General features: G+C 39.7%; 1 protein-coding gene across 12 annotated transcripts in view; it reads right to left on the bottom strand.

Moving 5' to 3' along the window:
• Positions 1 to 17,308: 17,308 nt before the first annotated feature.
• The window catches only part of LOC139761978 (protein turtle homolog B-like), a 514,207-nt gene continuing 506,046 nt past the window's right edge, over positions 17,309 to 25,469 (bottom strand). For 7 of the 12 annotated variants that reach the window (XM_071686728.1, XM_071686730.1, XM_071686732.1 and 4 more), the window contains one exon: positions 17,310 to 21,298. In XM_071686728.1, the coding sequence (XP_071542829.1) occupies positions 18,832 to 21,298 (2,467 nt within the window). In that variant the 3' untranslated portion in view covers positions 17,310 to 18,831. Of the gene's footprint in view, positions 21,299 to 25,469 lie in introns of all 12 variants that reach the window. The other 5 variants (XM_071686726.1, XM_071686724.1, XM_071686729.1 and 2 more) reach the window with 1 other exon arrangement.

Genomic DNA, 25,469 nt, shown 5'->3' with positions numbered 1-25,469 from the left:
TCGCCATTTCCCGCGTTAGCAAGGTAGCGATATATATACATATATACATCTATACATCACATCGTTCCAATTCACTCTATTCCTTGCATGCCTTTCACCCTCCTGTATGTTCAGGCCCCGATCGCTCAAAATCTTTTTCACTCCATCCTTTCACCTCCAATTTGGTCTCCCACTTCTCCTTGTTCCCTCCATCTCTGACACATATATCCTCTTTGTCAATCTTTCTTCACTCATTCTCTCCATGTGACCAAACCATTTCAGTACACCCTCTTATGCTCTCAACTACATATACATATACATATTAATATATACACATATATATTCATACTTGCTGGTGCCTTCATCCATTCCCAGTGCCACCCTGCCCCACAGGAAACAGCATCATCACTCTCTGTGATGCTCAAAAGTTGCAGTGCACTTTGCAGCAAGGACAAGATGGGCTCCTGTAGAGTACAAAGATGGAATTTTATTTTTTTTTGTCAACTAACTTTGATACAACCTCATTAAAGATGACTTTTCACTCACAGCTTAACCTCATATATATTTTCATATTTATTAATCTTGTTTCATATTTGACCATCATTTCCCACATTAGCGAGGTAGAGCCATGAACGGACAAAGAATGGCTACATTCATTCACATCCATTCTTTAGCTGTCACATGCAAAGCATCAAAACTAAAAATCTACAAATATATCTATTCATTTATATATATTTACTCAAGGATTCCTTTTTAACATAGGATCCTAGTGTTACCCAGGACCTTTTTACAGGAGTTTCAGCACATCCAAGGCTACACTGCTTCCAGTACCAGGGAACTGATAGACTTATTTGGAGTGAAGTTTTTGTGAATGATGTGACCTCAAGCAGGCAGAGGCTGGTAAAACTTGATGTGATCATTACACGAAAGTGCACTTGAGAACTTATCGTGTTTCATTTTCCCCGTGGATTCTTAGGAATATATATATATATATATATATATATATATATATATATATATATATATATATATATATATATGTATATATATATATATATATATATATATATATATATATATATATATATATATATATATATATATATATATACTTTTTTTTTTTGCTTTGTTGCTGTCTCCCGTGTTTGCGAGGTAGCGCAAGGAAACAGACGAAAGAAATGGTCCAACCACCCCCATACACATGTATATACATACATGTCCACACACGCAAATATACATACCCATACATCTCAATGTACACATATATATACACACACAGACACATACATATATACACATGCACACAATTCACACTGCCTCTATTCATTCCCATCGCCACCTCGCCACACATGGAATAACATCCCCCTTCCCCCTCATGTGTGTGAAGTAGCGCTAAGAAAAGGCAACAAACGCCCCTTTCATTCACACTCAGTCTCTAGCTGTCATGTAATAATGCCCGAAACCACAGCTCCCTTTCCACATCCAGGCCCCACAGAACTTTCCATGGTTTACCCCAGACGCTTCACATGCCCTGATTCAATCCATTGACAGCACGTCAACCCCGGTATACCACAACAATCCAATTCACTCTATTCCTTGCCTGCCTTTCACCCTCCTGCATGTTCAGGCCCCGATCACTCAAAATCTTTTTCACTCCATCTTTCCACCTCCAATTTGGTATCCCACTTCTCCTCGTTCCCTCCACCTCCGACACATATATCCTCTTGGTCAATCTTTCCTCACTCATTCTCTCCACGTGCCCAAACCATTTCAAAACACCCTCTTCTGCTCTCTCAGCCACGCTCTTTTTATTTCCACACCTCTCTCTTACCCTTATATTACTTACTCGATCAAACCACCTCACACCACATATTGTCCTCAAACATCTCATTTCCAGCACATCCACCCTCCTGCGCACAACTCTATCCATAGCCCACGCCTCGCAACCATACAACATTGTTGGAACCACTATTCCTTCAAACATACCCATTTTTGCTTTCGGAGATAATGTTCTCGACTTCCACACATTCTTCAAGGCTCCCAGGATATATATATATATGTGTGTGTGTGTGTGTGTATCAGAGGTGGAGGTAATGAGAAGTGGGAGACCAAATTGGAGGTGGAAGGATGGAGTGAAAAAGGTTTTCAGCAATCAGGGCCTGAACATACGGGACGGTAAAAGGCGTGCAAGGAATTGAATGTATTGGAACGATGTGTTATACTGGGGTTGATGTGCTGTCAATGGATTGAGCCAGGGCATGTGAAGCATCTGGGGTAAACCATGGAAAGTTTTGTGGGGCCTGGATGTGGAAAGGGAGCTGTGGTTTCGGTGCATTACACATGACAGCTAGAGACTGAGTGTGAATGAATGGGGCCTTCGTTGTCTTCCTAGCGCTACCTCGCGCACATGAGGGGGGAGGGGGTTGTTATTTCATATGTGGCGGGGTGGTGATGGGAATGAATAAAGGCAGACAGTATGAATCATGTACATATGTATATATGTATATGTCTGCGTGTATATATATATGTATACGTTGAGATGTATAGGTATGTATATTTGCGTGTGTGGACGTGTATGTATATACATGCCTTTCAAGAGCAATGATTCAAAACTTGTTCCATTTGCATTGTAGCTGGGTATGCTAACCATTTGGTTATGCAGCATAGCCAAATGGTCAGCATAACCAGCTATCATTCAAATGGTACACGGTTCAAATCCTTATTATTGGAGGTCATTATATGGTCTGTGAAAGAGCACACTTGTATATGATTACATGTATATTACCCCACCATCAGTTTCTTTGAAAGAGTACTGGTGTTCCTCAAGACCTTTCTAAAGTCTCCTGCAGCTTAATACTGCATTACTTCCACTAACATGGAAATGTAGACTTCTTTGGAGTGAGATGTTCTTTGATGAGTCTTTGGAGTGAGATGTTCTTTGATGAGACAGTATTTCCAGTAATATAACCCTGCCAAAGGTGACTTTTTACTTGTGGTGTAACCTCATGCAGGTGGACTCTGGTAACACCTATATATATATATATATATATATATATATATATATATATATATATATATATATATATATATATTGTACACATAATAATGAATACCTTGATGGTGCCCTATACTCATTACCTATGATTGCAGACAACAGTAAATTATATAAATAATCTCAAAGTAATAAAAGGAAAAATATTGGGGGGTTGAGGCTAAACTTCTGCCTCTCAAACTTTGGCTCTTTATTCAGGTACAGCTCACCTCTAGATTTATATAATGTTGTATGAAACCGTATGGAACACAACATTTTATATCATGTAACGATTGTCCAATCTATTCTAGTAGTTGGCGACTAGTTAACATCCAATCTAATCAATCAAAAATCATACATGAAAATATGGTGGGTAAAACAGAGAACATAACTTAAACCTAAATATGGCAGTGATACTGACTATAAGACTGGAATCATGAATACTAGGTAGTATTAAACAACCTTTAACAAAACATTTCTTCACTTTTCACGTTCGTAAATTATGACAACCAAGATAAAAGTAAAAATGCAGATAGTGCAGAATGCCTGTCTGTACTCATATTTTTAAGGAAATTGCTTAACCAAAATATTTTGAATTATTATAACATAAAACAAGAAATTACAAATATGGAGAAATTCATAAATCCAACAACTTTTGGTAACTACAAAACACACTTGTGATTGGTTATTGCATATCAGTGTCTTGTCAAAAAACATAAAACAATATCACTGTGGTTGGTTGTCTTTCCTGAATATGGGCACTTGCAATTGCAGTCATATTCAGACTGAATGAGAGAGATCTTTGAGATTAAAAGTATAAATGTAGCACTGCAGACCAAAATGCACGTCGTTACCAGTTAATATCTATACTGTACCAGCACTAGAATGTTTCCATTTTCATGGTTGTAATCCTGTTTGTTACTCCTAGCATCTTCAATCACATGATAATGAAGATATAAAAATCAATATATTAAGTATGTATAGCAGTATTTCAAGATGAATTATCTATAAAAAAATGTGAGTAAAAATTAAATATCACTGATACATCAGCAGTATAATATTTCTAAGGAAACAGCACTTACAAAAAATAAATATGTACAAAAAAGTAGTCAGTGGAAGACAGAGAGGAGACAAACAGTTGAAGGAGGAAAACAAAGGAAGACACGATGGAGGAAATGTAGATACACAGAAAAGAAACATAAGTAAAGGGAAAATGAGGTATAAAAGTTGAAGAGAAAAAATAGAGTTGAAGTAATTTACTGTTTCTCTGAGAGAAGTGTACAAGAAGGAGAGAGAGAAAAGAGTATTAGTATTAGAAAAGTCCAAGAAGGAGTATGAGGGTGGAATATGTAGACAAAGGATTCATGGGTAGAATAGAATGAGAAAAATGTAAGGAAAATGTTCTTGATGAACATACAGGAAAGTAAAGGAAAATGAAAGAATGTTATGGAGAAAGTAATATATAAGTTGTGGCAGAGGAAATTAAAGAAGAAATGAAAAAATATAACTAAATATTGATAAAGTACAAGTAATGGAAGAGACATTGAAAAAATACTCTTTCAGGGCAGGTTATTTCCTCCATATTTCATGACTGAACTGGCACTGCTGTCAACTTCACCATGAGGAACAAACACTGACCTTCAGATTATAAGTAAAAGATCAAAGGGACATACAGCAAACAAAAAAAGCATCATCCAAATTAAGCATGTTTCAAAAAATTCTCAAGCAATGTTCCACACTATAAAACAACACAAAATTTACAATGTAAAAGGAAAAAATATTTTTATAACATGTAAGTATTCACACTGCAGATTTATCAAGAGTTAGAGGTCAAGTATGTTACATAATCAAAGTTTATAAATAATAAAGTCTGTCAAGCCTTTACAATCAAATAAAGAGACAAGCCTTAAACAGTACTGACCAGATGCATTAAATGGATTCTCATATCCTATAAGGTGAAACATGGAGGTAAATGAGAAGGGGTGATTTGGAATACAACATTTTCACTGAGATTGCAACCCCCCCTGCATTCATTCTAACTTCTTTATGCTACAGTATGGGCAAATATCAACTTTAGCCCCTGAGGCAATATGGAAAGAAAATTGAACAGGTGAGATACACAAGCTAAAAAAGAAATGCCATTCGTCACTTCAATATGATCTACACAGATATTTTAAGAACTGAAGTGATGAAACAGTGTGGACATGTATTCAGAAAAAAATCGTTAATGAAAAACCAAACTAATTTTGTCATTTTTCTCCAAAGAATTGAGATTTTAACAACAGAAACATTTTGATATACAGTAGCACTAAAAAAATTCATCACAACAGCTCTGAGTACTATTCTGCAGAGGAAAACAGAATTAAACTGGCAGTGTTTTATAATGATGCATGTACGACCACAACTTGAAAGGAATGGCATCAGAAATTTATTTGGGGAATTGTAATGAAATTACCTTATGTGGGTTTCATGATTTTCTAGCATAAGGGAATGATTAATGGTGCATGGATATCTGTGAACATACAGTACAGTATCATTGAGATATGATATGGCTGCATACCACCCAATGTGAAAAAATTATGTAAATATTGTATAAATTGGTAAACAGAAGTACTGAATGGATTTACAAAAGTGTGTTTATGTGTTATTACTAATTGTGTGTTATGTGGAGATAGTTTTAAACTCATGTTGCCTGTCTCTTAACCTTGGAAAACTGTACCATGTCCTTACTCCTATGGCTGTTATATTCACACATGCACAAACCGTAGCCTAAACCAGGCGTCCATTTACTGACAGACCATTCCTGAGGGAAGAATGAAAATCTGGGTTGGATGTGGACAGACCATTGAGCCCAGGATTTGAACCTGTGCAGGCCTGTGCTAACTGATGACGTAATACATATTATATCATACTTTATTGCTGTCTCCTGCGTTAGAGGTAGCACAAGGAAACTGACAAAAGAATGATCCAACCCACCCACATACACATGTATGTACATAAATGCCCACACATGCACATATACATACCTATACATTTCATTGAGGGAACGGAGAAGGGGGCCAGGAGGATATTCCCTCAAAGGCCCAGTCCTCTTTTCTCGACGCTACCTCGCTAATGCGGGAAATGGTGAATGGTATGAAAGTATATATATATATATATATATATAGGTTATTAGGTACAGTAGGGTTGAGGGTCAAGTCAATTGGGAGGTGAGTTTGAATGGAGAAAAACTGGAGGAAGTGAAGTGTTTTAGATATCTGGGAGTGGATCTGGCAGCGGATGGAACCATGGAAGCGGAAGTGGATCATAGGGTGGGGGAGGGGGCGAAAATTCTGGGAGCTTTGAAGAATGTGTGGAAGTCGAGAACATTATCTCTGAAAGCAAAAATGGGTATGTTTGAAGGAATAGTGGTTCCAACAATGTTGTATGGTTGCGAGGCGTGGGCTATGGATAGAGTTGTGCGCAGGAGGATGGATGTGCTGGAAATGAGATGTTTGAGGACAATGTGTGGTGTGAGGTGGTTTGATCGAGTAAGTAACGTAAGGGTAAGAGATATGTGTGGAAATAAAAAGAGCGTGGTTGAGAGAGCAGAAGAGGGTATTTTGAAATGGTTTGGGCACATGGAGAGAATGTGTGAGGAAAGATTGACCAGAGGATATATGTGTCGGAGGTGGAGGGAACGAGGAGAAGAGGGAGACCAAATTGGAGGTGGAAAGATGGAGTGAAAAAGATTTTGTGTGAGCGGGGACTGAACATGCAGGAGGGTGAAAGGAGGGCAAGGAATAGAGTGAATTGGAGCGATGTGGTATACTGGGGTTGACGTGCTGTAAGTGGATTGAATCAGGGCATGTGAAGCGTCTGGGGTAAACCATGGAAAGCTGTGTAGGTGTGTATATTTGCGTGTGTGGACGTATGTATATACATGTGTATGGGGGTGGGTTGGGCCATTTCTTTCGTCTGTTTCCTTGCGCTACCTCGCAAATGCGGGAGACAGCAAAAAAAAAAAAAATAAAATAAAATATATATATATATCCCTGGGGATAGGGGATTAAGAATACTTCCCACGTATTCCCTGCGTGTCGTAGAAGGTGACTAAAAGAGGAGGGAGCGGGGGGCTGGAAATCCTCCCCTCTCGTTTTTTTTTTTAATTTTCCAAAAGAAGGAACAGAGGGGGCCAGGTGAGGATGTTCCAAAAAAGGCCCAGTCCTCTGTTCTAAACGCTACCTCGCTAACGCGGGAAATGGCGAATAGTTTAAAAGAAATATATATATATATATATATATATATATATATATATATATATATATATATATATATATATATATATATATATATATATTCATATATATATTCATACTTGCTGCCTTCAGCCTTCATCCATTCCCGTCACCATCCTGCCACATGAAATGGCACCTCCCTCCCCCTGCATGCGTGCAAGGTAGCACTAGGAAAAGACAACAACAAAGGCCACATTCGTTCACACTCAGTCTCTAGCTGTCATTTGTAATGTACAGAAACCACAGTTTTCTTTCCACATTCAGGCCCCACAAAACTTTCCATGGTTTACCCCAGACACTTTACATGCCCTGGTTCAATCCATTGACAGTATGTCGACCCCGGTATACCACATCGTTCCAATTCACTCTATTCCTTGCATGCTTTTCATCCTCCTGTATATTCAGGCCCCAGTCACTCAAAATCTTTTTCATTCACCCTTCCACCTCCAATTCGGTCTCCCACTTCTCCTTGTTCCCTCCACCTCAGACACATATATCCTCTTTGTCAGTCTTTCCTCACTCATTCTCTACATATGACCAAACCACTTCAACACATCCTCTTCTGCTCTCTCAACCACACATTTTATTACCACACATCTCTCTTACCCTTTCATTACGTACTTGACCAAACCACCTCACACCTTATATTGTCCTCAAACATTTCATTTCCAACACATCCACCCTCCTCCGCACAACCCTATCTATAGCCCATGCCTCGCAACCATACAACATTGTTGGAACACTATTCCTTCAGACACACCTACTTTTGCTTTTAGAGATAATGTATAATGTTCTTGCCTTCCATACACACACACACACACACACATATATATATATATATATATATATATCTTTTTCTTTCATACTATTCACCATTTACTGTGATAGCGAGGTAGCGTTAGGAACAGAGGACTGTGATATTTCTTGAAGTATAAAATGTGTATAGTATTTTTTTATATCCTGTACTAAATGCAACAAATAAAAAAAAATAAAATAAAATATATATATATATCCCTGGGGATAGGGGATAAGAATACTTCCACGTATTCCCTGCGTGTCGTAGAAGGTGACTAAAAGGGAGGGAGTGGGGGGCTGGAAATCCTCCCCTCTCATTTTTTTTTTTTAATTTTCCAAAAGAAGGAACAGAGGGGGCCAGGTGAGGATAGTTCCAAAAGGCCCAGCTCCCTCTGTTCTAACGCTACCTCACTAAGGGGAAATGGCGAATAGTAAAAGAAAAAATATATATATAATATATATATATATATATATATATATAATATATATATATATATATATATATATATATAACTGGCAAGCTATCATGTACCATCTGCAGTGAAAATGAAGCAAACCTTCTTGCATGCGTGCAAGTACAGCTAGGGAAAAGACCAGCAAGGAATTCTTTAATCATTTAGCTGTCATTTGTATGTAGAATACCGTTTGTTTTCACATTAGCCAATCATGGTTTACCAGCATTGAATGCACTGGGTTAATCCATGGAAACAGTTTGTCGGGTACCAGATCGTTGCAATCACTGATTCTTGTGTTTCGTCTCTTATTCAGCCATAACACTAAATCTGTTTCGAACGCTTCCCTTTGGTCTATTCTCCTGTTCCACCATCGCACACATATATCTCTTTGGGTCATGTTTTCCATCTCTACTATGTAAAAACTAAAGGACAGTCTCACACAATTATTATTACACAATCTCTTATTGTATTGTCTGTGACAGTACTAATTATATTGTTAACATTTCATTAGTCATCCTCGCAAATATTTAGCGTGCTCGTACGAATGTATAACACTATTGTTCGAAGTTTTTGCCTTTTAGTTGTATTGTTCTTGCCTTCCTCGCAACACAGCACAAAGCAAATAATAATATAATATATATATATCTTTTTCTTTCAACTATTTATATATATATATATATATATATATATATATATATATATATATATAAACGGCCATACACGCACATATACATACATATACATATCAACATATACATACGCACATGCAGACATATCTAAAGGCTCCTGTAACCCAAGGCTGCACTACTTGGAGTGAGAAGTGCTTATACAAGACTGTACTTTCCATGGTATAATGTCCCTAAGATTGATTTTTCACTTGTGGTGTAACCTCAAGCAAGTGGAGTCTGGTATATATGTATGGAGTGAACCAGAGCATGTGAAACATCTGGGGTAAACCATGGAAAGTTCTGTGGGGCCTGGATATGGAAAGGGAGCCGCGATTTCAGTGCATTACACATGACAGCTAGAGACTGAGTGTGAACGAATGTGCCCTTTGTTGTCTTTTCCTAGCACTACCTAGCATGCGCATGTGGGGGGAGGGGGGTGCCATTTCACGTGTGGCAGGGTGGGGACGGGAATGGATGAAGGCAGCAAGTATGAATATGTACATATGTATATATATATATGTCTGTGCATGTATATGTATGTATACGTTGAAATGTATAGGTTGTATATGTGCGCATGTGGGCGTTTATGTATATGCATGTGTATGTGGGTGGGTTGGGTCATTCTTTCGTCTGTTTCATTGTGCTACCTAGCTAATGTGGGAGACAGTGACTAAGTATAATAATAATAATATATATATATATATATATATATATATATATATATATATATATATATATATATATATATATATATATATATATATATATATAATGTGTGTGTGGGGCCTGGATGTGGAAAGGGAGCTGTGGTTTTGGGCGTAATTGCATGACAGCTAGAGACTGAGTGTGAACGAATGGGGCCTTTGTTGTCTTTTCCTAGCACTACCTCGCACACATGAGGGGGGAGGGGGATGGTATTCCATGTATGGCGAGGTGGCGATGGGAATGAATAAAGGCAGACAGTGTGAATTGTGTGCATGGGTATATATGTATGTGTCTGCGTGTGTATATATATGTGTACATTGAGATGTATAGGTATGTATATTTGCGTGTGTGGACGTGTATGTATATACATGTGTATGGGGGTGGGTTGGGCCATTTCTTTTGTCTGTTTCCTTGCGCTACCTCGCAAACGCGGGAGACAGCGACAAAGCAAAATAAAATAAAATAAATAAATATATATATACATACATTTCACATATATATGTGTATACATATATGTATGTATATGTGCGTGTGTGGGCATTTATGTATATACATGTGTATGTGGGTTGGTTGGGCCATTCCTCATCTGTTTCCTTGTGCTACCTTGCTGACGCAAGAGAAGGTGGTTAAGTATAATAAAAAATAATGATCGGGGCCTGAACATGCAGGAGGGTGAAAGGAGGGCAAGGAATAGAGTGAATTGGAGCGATGTGGTATACCAGGGTTGACGTGCTGTCAGTGGATTGAATCAAGGCATGTGAAGCGTCTGGGGTAAACCGTGGAAAGCTGTGTAGGTATGTATATTTGCGTGTGTGGACGTATGTATATACATGTGTATGGGGGGGGTTGGGCCATTTCTTTCGTCTGTTTCCTTGCGTTACCTCGCAAACGTGGGAGACAGCGACAAAGTATAAAAAAAAAAAAAAAAAAATATATATATATATATATATATATATATATATATATATATATATATATATATATATATATATATATATATATATATCCTGGCCCCCTTCTCTATTCCTTCTTTTGGAAAAATTAAAAAAAAAAAAAAATGAGAGGGGAGGATTTCCAGCCCCCCGCTCCCTCCCCTTTTAGTCGCCTTCTACGACACGCAGGGAATACGTGGGAAGTATTCTTTCTCCCCTATCCCCTATTCCCTTAAAGGCCCAGTTCTCTGTTCTTAACGCTACCTCGCTAACGCGGGAAATGGCGAATAGTTTGAAAGAAAGAAGAAAAAAGATATATATATATATATATATATATATAAACAAATTATGGATGGGGTTGTTAGGGAGGTGAATGCAAGAGTTTTGGAAAGAGGGGCAAGTATGAAGTCTGTTGGGGATGAGAGAGCTTGGGAAGTGAGTCAGTTGTTGTTCGCTGATGATACAGCGCTGGTGGCTGATTCATGTGAGAAACTGCAGAAGCTGGTGACTGAGTTTGGTAAAGTGTGTGAAAGAAGAAAGTTAAGAGTAAATGTGAATAAGAGCAAGGTTATTAGGTACAGTAGGGTTGAGGGTCAATTCAATTGGGAGGTGAGTTTGAATGGAGAAAAACTGGAGGAAGTGAAGTGTTTTAGATATCTGGGAGTGGATCTGGCAGCGGATGGAACCATGGAAGCGGAAGTGGATCATAGGGTGGGGGAGGGGGCGAAAATTCTGGGAGCCTTGAAGAATGTGTGGAAGTCGAGAACATTATCTCTGAAAGCAAAAATGGGTATGTTTGAAGGAATAGTGGTTCCAACAATGTTGTATGGTTGCGAGGCGTGGACTATGGATAGAGTTGTGCGCAGGAGGATGGATGTGCTGGAAATGAGATGTTTGAGGACAATGTGTGGTGTGAGGTGGTTTGATCGAGTAAGTAACGTAAGGGTAAGAGAGATGTGTGGAAATAAAAAGAGTGTGGTTGAGAGAGCAGAAGAGGGTGTTTTGAAATGGTTTGGTCACATGGAGAGAATGAGTGAGGAAAGATTGACCAAGAGGATATATGTGTCGGAGGTGGAGGGAACGAGGAGAAGAGGGAGACCAAATTGGAGGTGGAAAGATGGAGTGAAAAAGATTTTGTGTGATCGGGGCCTGAACATGCAGGAGGGTGAAAGGAGGGCAAAGAATAGAGTGAATTGGATCGATGTGGTATACCGGGGTTGACGTGCTGTCAGTGGATTGAATCAAGGCATGTGTATGGGGGTGGGTTGGGCCATTTCTTTCGTCTGTTTCCTTACGCTACCTCGCAAACGCGGAAGACAGCGACAAAGCAAAAAAAAAAAAAAAAAAATATATATATATATATATATATATATATATATGTGTTGTGTGAGGTGGTTTGATCGAGTGAGTAACGTAAGGGTAAGAGAGATGTGTGGAAATAAAAAGAGCGTGGTTGAGAGAGCAGAAGAGGGTGTTTTGAAGTGGTTTGGGCACATGGAGAGAATGAGTGGGGAAAGATTGACCAAGAGGATATATGTGTCGGAGGTGGAGGGAACGAGAAGAGGGAGACCAAATTGGAGGTGGAAAGATGGAGTGAAAAAGATTTTGTGTGATCGGGGCCTGAACATGCAGGAGGGTGAAAGGAGGGCAAGGAATAGAGTGAATTGGAGCGATGTGGTATACCGGGGTTGACGTGCTGTCAGTGGATTGAATGAAGGCATGTGAAGCGTCTGGGGTAAACCATGGAAAGCTGTGTAGGTATGTATATTTGCGTGTGTGGACGTAGGTATATACATGTGTATGGGGGGGGGTTGGGCCATTTCTTTCGTCTGTTTCCTTGCGCTACCTCGCAAACGCGGGAGACAGCGACAAAGTATAATAAATAAATAAATATAAATAATATATATATATATATATATACATATATATATATATATATATATATATATATATATATATATATATATATATTATCCCTGGGGATAGGGGAGAAAGAATACTTCCCACGTATTCCCTGCGTGTCGTAGAAGGCGACTAAAAGGGGAGGAAGCGGGTGGCTGGAAATCCTCCCCTCTCGTTTTTCTTTAATTTTCCAAAAGAAGGAACAGAGAAGGGGGCCAGGTGAGGATTTTCCCTCTAAGGCCCAGTCCTCTGTTCTTAATGCTACCTCGCAAATGCGGGAAATGGCGAATCGTATGAAAAAAAAAAAAAAAAAATATATATATATATATATATATATATATATATATTTCATTTATTGATTTCTTTTGCTATTTCCCATGTTAGCAATGTATTGCCAGGAACAGTTGAATAAAATGGTCACATTTACTGACATCCATTCTTTAGCTAACATGTGCAGTGCACCAAAACCACAGCCCCTATCCACAGACCTATCCATGGTTTTCTCCAGCCACTTCACATGCCTTGGTTCAGTCTATTGAAAGCACATCAACCTCTGTATACCATATTGTTCCAATTCACTCCATCCCAAGCGCACCTTTCATCTTCCTGCATAATCAGCCCCAATCACAGTGTTTTTCAGTCCATCCTTCAATCTCCACTTTGGTCTCCCCTTCTCCTCTTCTCTTGTCTTCTGACATATATATTCCCTGTCAATATCTCCTCTCTCACTGTCTCCATACATTCATACCACCTCAGCACACCCTCTTCAGCTCCCTCAACCACACTTCCATACTTACCCCACAACACACCTCCCTACCACCTTCCCATTACCCATTTAATTAAACCACCTCTCACCACACCTTGTCCTCAAACACCTCAAACACATCCACCCTCCTCCTCTTATTCTCATCCACAGCTCATGCCTTGCACCCAAACATATCACCAAGACCAACACACTTCTAAACACACCACCCTCACCCGCTAGATAGAAACTTCACTCCCCACTGCTTCCTGAACCTTACCCCTAACCTGCCTGCACTTCCACAGCCCCACCTGCTGCTGTGTCCACTCCAAGGCATCCCAAACAAGGGGATAGAGGAGAAAGAATACTTCCCATGTATTCCCTGCATGTCGTAGAAGGCAACTAAAAGGGGAGGGAGTTGGGGGGGGGCTGGAATTCCTCCTCCCGTTTTTTTATTTTTCCAAAAGAAGGAACAGAGAAGGGGGCCAAGTGAGAATATTCCTTCTAAAGCTCGTCCTCTGTTTCTAACGCTACCTCGCTGATGCAAGAAATGGCGAATATGTATAATATATATATATATATATATATATATATATATATATATATATATATATATATATATATATACATATATATATATATTATCCCTGGGGATAGGGGATTAAGAATACTTCCCACGTACTCCATGCGTGTCGTAGAAGGCGACTAAAAGGGGAGGGAGCGGGGGGCTGGAAATCCTCCCCTCTCATTTTTTTTTTAATATTCCAAAAGAAGGAACAGAGGGGGCCAGGTAAGGATATTCCAAAAAAGGCCCAGTCCTCTGTTCCTAACACTACCTCGCTAATGCGGGAAATGGCGAATAGTTTAAAAGAAAAAAGAAAGATATATATATATATATATATATATATATATATATATATATATATATATATATATATATATATGAGAGGGCAAGATCAAAAGCAGAGAACCATGATTAGGAAAATTGTAGGCTTAAGAAGAAACCCTTATGTGATAATCTACTTTTGCTATAATGGAATCTTCCATGAATGACTGAGTCCAATCAGTATGTCTACTGTCAATAATAATAATGATAATAGTGATAATGGTTATGATAATAGCGTTCTTATTATAAGGGATCTACTGTGTATGTATATGTCAGTATCTGTGTATCTCTCTTTCCATATAAATGTATCACAAAGACTTCTGTGGCACCCCCTCAAGTGACATATGGGTGGGGGTGTCCCAGCACCCATCCCCCAATCCCCCTTGAAATGTATGGCAAAGGCACACCTGCCCACCAAAGGTGGGCCCATCTGTCCTGGCTGATAGAATTGGTAAACAGCTAGTTGTAATAATAATAGTAATTATGATAATAATGGAAACAGTGATAATGATGATAAGGGCATTATTGTTGTTAGTATTATCATCTCTCCTTTGTCCTTAGGAATAGGAAAGAAACAATACTACCAACAAAGTTCCTGCATGATGATGAAGTTTACCTGAAGTGGCAGGTGCAAGGAATTTTAACTTTTCATTCTAGAATGGAGATCAGAGGATGGAACCAGGTGAGGAATTTTGCTCAAAGGCTAATTCGTTTCTGGCACTACCTCAATGAGGTAGGAAAAGGGAAGCAGGTATATTATTATTATTATTATTGTTATTATTATTATTATTATTATTATTATTATTATTATTATATTATCCCTGGGGATAGGGGAGAAAGAATACTTCCCACGTATTCCCTGCGTGTCGTAGAAGGCGACTAAAAGGGAAGGGAGCGGGGGGCTGGAAATCCTCCCCTCTCAATTTTTTTTTAATTTTCCAAAAGAAGGAACAGAGAAGGGGGCCAGGTGAGGATATTCCCTCAATGGCCCAGCTCTCTGTTCTTAACGCTACCTCGCTAACGCGGGAAATGGCGAATAGTTTGAAAAAAAAAAATATATATATATATATATATATATATATATATATATATATATATATATATATATATATACATTTTTTCTTTTTTTTCTTCATACTATTCGCCATTTCCCGCGTTAGTGAGGCAGCGGTAAGAACAGAGGACTGGACTTTTGAGGGAATATCCTCACCTGGCCCTCTTCTCTGTTCCTTCTTTTGGAAAATAAAAGAAAAAAGAGAGGGGAGGATATCCAGACCCCCGCTCCCTTCCCTTTTAGTTGCCTTTTACTACACGCAGGGAATACGTGGGAAGTATTCTTTCTCCCCTATCCCCAGGGATAATATATATATAAGGCATGTGTACGTGTAGGAAGAGAGGAAAGTGATTAGTTCTCAGTGAATGTAGGTTTGCGGCAGGGGTGTGTGATGTCTCCATGGTTGTTTAATTTGTTTATGGATGGGGTTGTTAGGGAGGTGAATGCAAGAGTTTTGGAAAGAGGGGCAAGTATGCAGTCTGTTGGGGATGAGAGAGCTTGGGAAGTGAGTCAGTTGTTGTTCGCTGATGATACAGCGCTGGTGGCTGAGTCATGTGAGAAACTGCAGAAGCTGGTGACTGAGTTTGGTAAAGTGTGTGAAAGAAGTAAGTTAAGAGTAAATGTGAATAAGAGCAAGATTATTAGGTACAGTAGGGTTGAGGGTCAAGTCAACTGGGAGGTAAGTTTGAATGGAGAAAAACTGGAGGAAGTAAAGTGTTTTAGATATCTGGGAGTGGATCTGGCAGCGGATGGAACCATGGATGCGGAAGTGAATCATAGGGTGGGGGAGGGGGCGAAAATTCTGGGAGCCTTGAAGAATGTGTGGAAGTCGAGAACATTATCTCGGAAAGCAAAAATGGGTATGTTTGAAGGAATAGTGGTTCCAGCAACGTTGTATGGTTGCGAGGTGTGGGCTATGGATAGAGTTGTGCGCAGGAGGGTGGATGTGCTGGAAATGAGATGTTTGAGGACAATATGTGGTGTGAGGTGGTTTGATCGAGTGAGTAATGTAAGGGTAAGAGAGATGTGTGGAAATAAAAAGAGCGTGGTTGAGAGAGCAGAAGAGGGTGTTTTGAAATGGTTTGGGTGCATGGAGAGAATGAGTGAGGCAAGATTGACCAAGAGGATATATGTGTCGGAGGTGGAGGGAACGAGGAGACGTGGGAGACCAAATTGGAGGTGGAAAGATGGAGTGAAAAAGATTTTGAGTGATTGCGGCCTGAACATGCAGGAGGGTGAAAGGCGGGCAAGGAATAGAGCGAGTTGGATCAATCTGGTATACCGGGGTTGACGTGTCATATATATATATATATATATATATATATATATATATATATATATATATATATATATATATATATATATATATGTATATTTTTTTTTTTCATACTATATGCCATTTCCCGCGATAGCGAGGTAGCGTTAAGAACAGAGGACTGGGCCTTTGAGGGAATATCCTCACCTGGCCCCCTTCTCTGTTCCTTCTTTTGGAAAATTAAAAAAAAAAAAATGAGAAGGAAGGATTTCCAGCCCACCGCTCCCTTCCCTTTTAGTCGCCTTCTACGACACGCAGGGAATACGTGGGAAGTATTCTTTCTCCCCTATCTCCAGGGACAATATATATATATATATATATATATATATATGACAATATATATATATATATATATATATATATATATATATATATATATGTATATATATATATATATATATATATATATATATATATATATATATATATATATATATATATATATGTATATATATATATATATATATATATATATATATATATATATATATATATATATATTGTCCCTGGAGATAGGGGAGAAAGAATACTTCCCACGTATTCCCTGCGTGTCGTAGAAGGCGACTAAAAGGGAAGGGAGCGGTGGGCTGGAAATCCTTCCTTCTCATTTTTTTTTTTTTAATTTTCCAAAAGAAGGAACAGAGAAGGGGGCCAGGTGAGGATATTCCCTCAAAGGCCCAGTCCTCTGTTCTTAACGCTACCTCGCTAATGCGGGAAATGGTGAATAGTATGAAAGAAAGATATATATATATATATTTTTTTCTTTTTTTTTTTTTTTTTTGCTTTGTTGCTGTCTCCCGCATTTGTGAGGTAGCGCAAGGAAACAGACGAAAGACATGGCCCAACCCACCCCCATACACATGTATATACACACACGTAAATATACATACCTATACATCTCAATGTACACATATATATACACACACAGACACGTACATATATACCCATGCACACAATTCACACTGTCTGCCTTTATTCATTCCCATCACCACCTCGCCACACATGGAATACCATCCCCCTACCCCTCATGTGTGCGAGGTAGCGCTAGGAAAAGATAACAAAGGCCCCATTCGTTCACACTGAGTGTGAACGAATATATATATATATATACATATATATATATATATATATATCATTATTATTATTACAATACTTGATTGCTGTTTCCCACATCAGTAAGGTAGCACCAGGAAACACCCTCCCACCCTAAGATTCCCTTCTTTCTTCTTCGGGGCTCCAAAAGCACTCAGAAAGCCAGCCATGTCCATCAGCTAGAACAATAAGTCATAACATTCAATGATGTTGTGTATGTTCCTATGTGGGGAGAATGTGGGGCAAGTGAGCAGTACGTGTTCAGTGTCTATATTGTGGCAGGTGCAGCGTGTGTTTAAGATATGTTGAAATTGCTTTTAATGCTGTTGGGATTGGTGATATGTTCCAAAATAAGGAAATGTTTCCAAACAAGGAAAAGGAAAGGAAGTTTTGAATGAAGATTTTTTTAAAAGATAATTATAAGAAATGACTAAGAGCCACCACTGGGAAGTGTACATGCAACAAAAATTGAGAGGGAAAATTCTCACAAAACAGATATAACTTTACAAGAACAGGCATGTAAATAATATTAATATAAAGTGAAGTAAAAATCAACCACAGTTCTTCATTTGGAATACAAATTAAATTGGAAGAGTTTCAAGTTATCAATAAAGTTGACAGTCTGAATGTTCCCAAGAGTGAAGATGATGCAGTGGAGACAGAGAAATTGTGCTTCATACTTTGCTTGAACGTGTCATATGGGCATTGTAGTTATCACATGAAAGGGCTTCTCTAACTACAATACAAAGTTAAGAGAATTTCTTTTAAACATAGATCCAATAGGAATATATAAAATTCAACAATTTGCACAGTTCTTGAGACGCAGCATATGCAGCGTCACTAATGAGTATTATTGGTTATGGCTGCGGCGCCTAGCGAGCCTTACCCATCCCTCCATACTTGAAAGACTCATCATTGAATGTATCTTGACATATACACTTACACTATTATGGGGCTGATTTTTCATTAATTATTGTTTTTCTACATTTCAGTTCCCATTAACACACACTTTCCAACTCACGACTACGTCTACGACGTGCCTGTCTTCTTCTGTATTCATTGAACTCCTGTTTCATTGCAGCAACACGTGCCTCCATTGACTCGTGGCGCCGCCGCCCACCTGACCCGTAGATCTCAGAGTCGCTGAGGCCACGCTCGCCTGATGGAACACGGGTTCTTGACCACTCTGCAGCTGCATCCTCCCCTGGTGTGGGACTCAACACTGTGTCAAACTCATAGTGGTCGTCCACACTAATGTCTAGTGGCTGTTGTGCAGACACAGGTATAGTGATGGGTGGAGGTCGTGGGGACACCTTAACTGAACTACCAGAGTCCACACTAGCATCTAACCCAGCTGATCCAAGTCTCTGCCTTCGTCCTACCAAACTTGTTTTTATGCCTGAATGGCGTGGTCCTGTAAGAATTGGCATACGAAATTGAGGAAGTACCTGGCGTGCTGCCCACTCTTCATATGGTGGGGGATTTGGTGGACGTAACCAAGGTGTTGGACGACCACGAGGAGCCGTTAAGAGCCAGGCATTTGGGGCTGGTGGTGATATATCAGGGCCTTCTGCAGTTTCTGTGGCCTCAGAAGCTTCCAAACGTGATGAATCAAGACCTAATGCTGACAATGACTGTCCTGACTGAGATGAACTTTGTTGTTGTGATGTATTTTTACTACCAAACCCACTAGAGGAGTCAGGTGATTGCTCCTGAGATTGTTCATGGGACTGTTCATGACTTTCTGGAGCACTACTACCACCAGTGTGTCTTGTGGACTGGTGCACAGAAGTATGTCTAGTCTCATATTGTCCTGCAGAGCTTAGTTCGGGGGCACTGTTAGTCCGTGGTGCCTCTCCAAAACGGCCACTACGTACCCGCCCAATGGCCTCCTGCAAGCGTTCACGAGTATATGTCACAGGCTGATCACTACTAGAATCACTATCTCGTGTCCTACCCACTGCTCTGGGCAAGGGGTCAGGTACTCTGGTCTTTGTACTGGTAGGGGGTGGGGGAGGCAGCGGTCGTGGCCTGGGCAACCCCTGAGCCCTTTGCTGGCCCTGAACAGCACGTGGGCGGGGGGGCGAGCTTGTGGCCAGCGGCTTTTGATTCTCCGAGGAAGAAGGTTTGAGCAAATAGGGGGGGTCCCGCCCCGGTATTCGTTGATAAGCGTCACGTCTCGGAGGAAGGTTAACATGATGGCGTGGGATGTCCGGTATGCGTGGAGGTTGGATGTGACCTAGTGCCTCCCGCACCACAGGGCCTGCCCGTACCAGTGGTGGTGAATGCACATGCTGGCCAGACTCCAACACTGTCAGCTCTGGTCGACCAGTTGGATGAGTAGGATGGCTCACTGGGCGGGTTGTGGGCCACACACGTGTGGGGCGGCGAGGAGTAGTCCAGGCTGAGTCAAGTGGAGGATGTGGGGGTGCTGCCCAGGCCTGCAACTGTGGATGAAAACGTGATGGAGGAGAATGAACCTGTGCTCCTACTAGAAAGCGACCTGGGTGCAACTGAGAGGTGGACAATGGAGGCAACTGATGGGTATAGCGCTGGTGAAGTTCCCCTAGAGCATCTCCATGTGGAGGTGTCATCATGACAGAAGCACCATGAGCAGATGGAGTTCCCTGTGTTGAATTAGGGAAGGATGAAAGTACAGTGGAGGGAAATGAACGCTCCACACTGGATGGCTGCTGTACACTGCTCACCTCACTGAATGATGCTAATTGTGCCAGCTGACTCCATTCTGAGCTCAGGGGCCCAGGGGAAGATGATCTGAAACGCCTAGAGCGTGGAGACCACACAGTATCACCAGGGCTTTCTGGTATAATATGCCGACCAAACTCTGGAGATGCAGGTGTTAACTGTGTACTAAGAGCATCCCATCTCCCACTAGATCTTTTACGAGTACCTCCTGCATGTAGCTCTTCATGTGTGCTGGCACCAGAGCCATCTGAACGTAAACTAAGACGAGGAGGAAGAGGCTGACGGTGGTGGAGGCGACTAGCTGTGCCAGCACGTACATGATATACACCACTTTCTACCCCCACCTCATCTCTAACCCATCTGGAAGAAATTTGACCTTGATCTCCACTAATGGGTATTCCCCCAACACCCCGAATAGGTCGTCTAGGTGAGGTAAAACCACCTTCTTCACTGTCCTTATCCAGCACAAAACGACCATCAGTGGTGCGGGTTATCCAACTAAGGGGTTGTGAGTATTCAAGCTCAACAGAGTAACGCACATCTCGAGGAAAGCGTCGTCCACGCTGCACACCATATTCGCGATAATCATCATCTGTAGAGCCTCCAGCTGTATCTTGGCCCCCATTACTAATATCCTGAGTTACTGCACTTGTGTCCAGGGGCCTGCTGTCAGTAGAGTCTAGAAGTCGGCCCCCTAGCAGAACACCTGCCAACCACGCCCACTCCCACCTTAAACCTGGTATTCCGCACCGTAGTAACCTGTTCATATACAAAAATATTTTATTCAAAGAGTCAGAACACATATCTTCATATATCATGACTGAACTTTTACTAAAACGAAAATAAAAAAGAATTCTATAGCACTTTGATTTTTGAGAACACAGTGCTTCATAAAAAAAGTGGATAAAAAATCTTTACAGGAAAAGGTATTAGTACAGGTACTATAATGAATATGGTCAGATCTAGATTATGAGCGTTATAAGGTAAATGTACTAAAAGCCTCCATATCATATTATGATATCAATCAGTTACCTACCTGTGCAATATGGAAACAATATCTCTTTTCCATGATTCTATTTAAAGTGAAGATACATTACTTAACCACAATAAAAACAAAATTTCCTATGGAAAAGAAACACATACTTCACTAATATCATAAAAGTTTTATGTAAGGGAAATAGCACAGGAAATATTTTTAGTGATTTAAAAGCATTAGTAAAGAAGAAATGAGTCATGTAGTGATTCATGGTTTGTATCCTACATTTACACATTCAGGTATTTAATTGAATGAACCAGAAAAGTAGGTTGCAGCAAAAGCTTAATATGAGCTATTAGTTATAGCAAAAAACATGCAATATGCACCACACAAAAGTGAGAATACACCATGGGGTGTGTGGTAAGAAAGTGAAAAAGTAATAAAATCTAACAATGCTTAAAAAAAAGGTAAAATAACTAATGATTCTTAATTGATATGATGAGGTATAATCTTTGAGATTAGTTTAGATCCCATATTTTCTGTTGACCAGTCAACTTCATTACCAAAATTTTTGCAGGGCACAGGCTAATACCTGAACAGGGAATTTTCAAGAGAAAACTATGTGGAAGACACTTTAGGTATTTATTGTTGAATTTTTATATAGTTCTCAAAAAGTGCCATAACTGAAAACACTGCAGTACAGTTACTTCTTGATTATACTGAAAAATAGACAAACTAATCTGAATATCCCACATATACAAATATGTTTCACGCGTAGAAAACAAAATTCATATATGAGTATAATTCACAAAACACATAAGCAACACATTCACTACACTCCGCCTCTCACTCAGCATGTGCTGGGTAATGGATTTTGCCAGATTTTGGGTTACGGTACTGTCAAGGGGTCCTGATAGTAGGTCATTTCATTTTCTGAATATACATGTTTTCTGAATATACATGTGTTAAAAGACAGTCAACAGTATTTACAGTATTTAGCAAAATTTCTTCCTTGTTTCTGATTCTAACTCAAATTCCACATATACACTACATTCTTACTCAATGTCAGTACTATTACTATCAAAGTATTTCCTTAGTTCCTTCCTTCTCTTTCCCTAGTCCTCTCCACACCAGCACTGAAGAATCCATCCTAACCAGATCAGTAAGTCTATTCAAAATCCTGCAAGTTGTAATAAAATCCCCGCTTTCCTTTCTATTCTTAGGGAGAAATAATGGTAAAGGTTGGCCCTAGTTATTTTTTGGGTTTCATTCTTGAAAAGTGTGACTCTAAACATAATGACTTTAACCAAAGCTATTTTTCCCATATAAATCTATGTATAAATACTGGTTACATTTCAAGGTACCTTATTCTGGAATAACTACTACAAGATAAATTGATGTACACAACAGTATTGTTATCTATTTATATCTTCTTTATTATACTTAACTGCCGTCTCCTGTGTTAGCGAGGTAGCGCTAGGTAACAGAGGAGGAATGGCCCAAACCACCCATATACACATGCATATACATAAATTCCCACACATGCACATATACATACATATACATTTTGCCATATATATATATATATATATATATATATATATATATATATATATATATATATATATATATATATATATATTCTTTTTCTTTTCTTTCAAACTATTCGCCATTTCCCGCATTAGCGAGGTAGCGTTAAGAACAGAGGACTGGGCCTTTGAGGGAATACCCTCACCTGGCCCAATTCTCTGTTCCTTCTTTTGGAAAATTAAAAAAAAACGAGAGGGGAGGATTCCAGCCCCCCGCTCCCTCCCCTTTTAGTCGCCTTCTACGACACGCAGGGAATGCGTGGGAAGTATTCTTTCTCCCCTATCCCCAGGGATAATATATATATATATATATATATATATATATATATATATATATATATATATATATATATATATATATATATATGTCATGTGTAATGCACCGAAATCACAGCTCCCTTTCCAAATCCAGGCGCCACAGACCTTTCCATGGTTTACTCCAGATGCTTCACATGCCCTGGTTCAATCCATTGACAGTACATCGACCCCAGTACACTACATCATTCCAATTCACTCTATTCCTTGCACACCTTTCACCCTCCTGTATGTTCAGGTCCTGATCCCTCAAAATTCTTTTCACTCCATTCATCCACCTCCAGTTTGGTCTCCTGCTTCTCCTTGTTCCCTCCACCTTTGACACATATATCATTTGTCAATCTTTCTTCACTCACTCTTTCCATGTGACCCAACCATTTCAATACAGCCTCTTCTGCTCTCTCAACCACACTCTTGACACATATATCATTTGTCAATCTTTCTTCACTCACTCTTTCCATGTGACCAAACCATTTCAATACAGCCTCTTCTGCTCTCTCAACCACACTCTTTTGATTACCACACATCTCACTTACCCTTTCATTACTTACTTAATCAAACCACCCCACACCAGATACTGTCCTTAAACATCTCTATTCCAACACATCCACCTTCCTTCTAACAACCCTATCTATAGCCCATACCTTGCAACCTTGTAACATTGTTGGAACAGTTATTCCTTCAGACATAACCACTTTTGCTCTCTGAGATAACGTTCTTGCCTTCCACACATTCTTCAATGCTCCCAGAACATTTGCCCCCACCCTATGACTCACTTCTGCTTCCATGGTTCCATCCACTGCCAAATCCACTCCCAGATATCTAAAACACTTCACTTCCTCCAGTTTTTCTCCATTCAAACTTACCTCCCAATTGACTTGACCCTCAACCCTACTGTACCTAATAACCTTGCTCTTATTCACATTTACTCTTAACTTTCTTCTGTCACACTTTACCAAACTCAGTCATCAGCTTCTGCAGTTTCTCACATGAATCAGCCACCAGCGCTGTATCGGCAGGGAACAACAACTGACTCACTTCCCAAGCTCTCTCATCCACAACAGACTGCATACTTGCTCCTCTTTCCAAAACTCTTGTATTCAGCTCCCTAACAACCCCATCCATAAACAAATTAAACAACCATGGAGGCATCACACACCCCTGCCACAAACCTACATTCACTGAGAACCAATCACTTTCCTCTCTTCCTACACGTACACATGCCTTACATCCTCGATAAAAACTTTTCACTGCTTCTAACAACTTGCCTCCCACACCATATATTCTTAATACCTTCCACAGAGCATCTCTATCAACTCTATCATATGCCTTCTCCAGATCCATAAATGCTACATACAAATCCATTTGCTTTTCTAAGTATATCTCACATACATTCTTCAAAGCAAACACCTTATCCAAACATCCTCTACCACTTCTGAAACCACACTGCTCTTCCCCAATCTGATGCTCTGTACATGCCTTCACCCTCTCAATCAATACCCTCCCATATAATTTTCCAGGAATACTCAACAAACTTATCCCTCTGTAATTTGAGCACTCACCTTTGTCCCCTTTGCCTTTGTACAATGGCCCTATGCAAGCATTCCACCAATCCTCAGGCACCTCACCATGAATCATACATACATTAAATAACCTTACCAACCAGTCAACAATACAGTCACCCCCTTTTTTGATAAATTCCACTGCAATACCATCCAAACCTGCTGCCTTGCCGTCTTTCATCTTCCGCAAAGCTTTTACTACCTCTTCTCTGTTTACCAAATCATTTTCCCTAACCCTCTCACTTTGCACACCACCTCGACCAATACACCCTATATCTGCCACTCTACATAAATCTATATATATACATTTATATACACAGTAAACCCTTCATTTAACAGACTAATAGGGGGAAGGGGTGTCCAATAATGCTGAAAGTCCGTTAAATCAAATGTAACCTATTTCTGTGACACATTAAAGTTCATATACATACATATACATACACATACACAAACATATAAGTATATACACATGTACATATTCACACTTA

Source organism: Panulirus ornatus, chromosome 42, assembly GCF_036320965.1.
Source record: "Panulirus ornatus isolate Po-2019 chromosome 42, ASM3632096v1, whole genome shotgun sequence".
In the NCBI taxonomy this organism is placed as follows: Eukaryota; Metazoa; Arthropoda; class Malacostraca; order Decapoda; family Palinuridae; genus Panulirus; species Panulirus ornatus.
The sequence above is the reverse complement of the archived record's forward strand: the minus strand, read 5'-3'. Positions and strand labels throughout refer to the sequence as shown.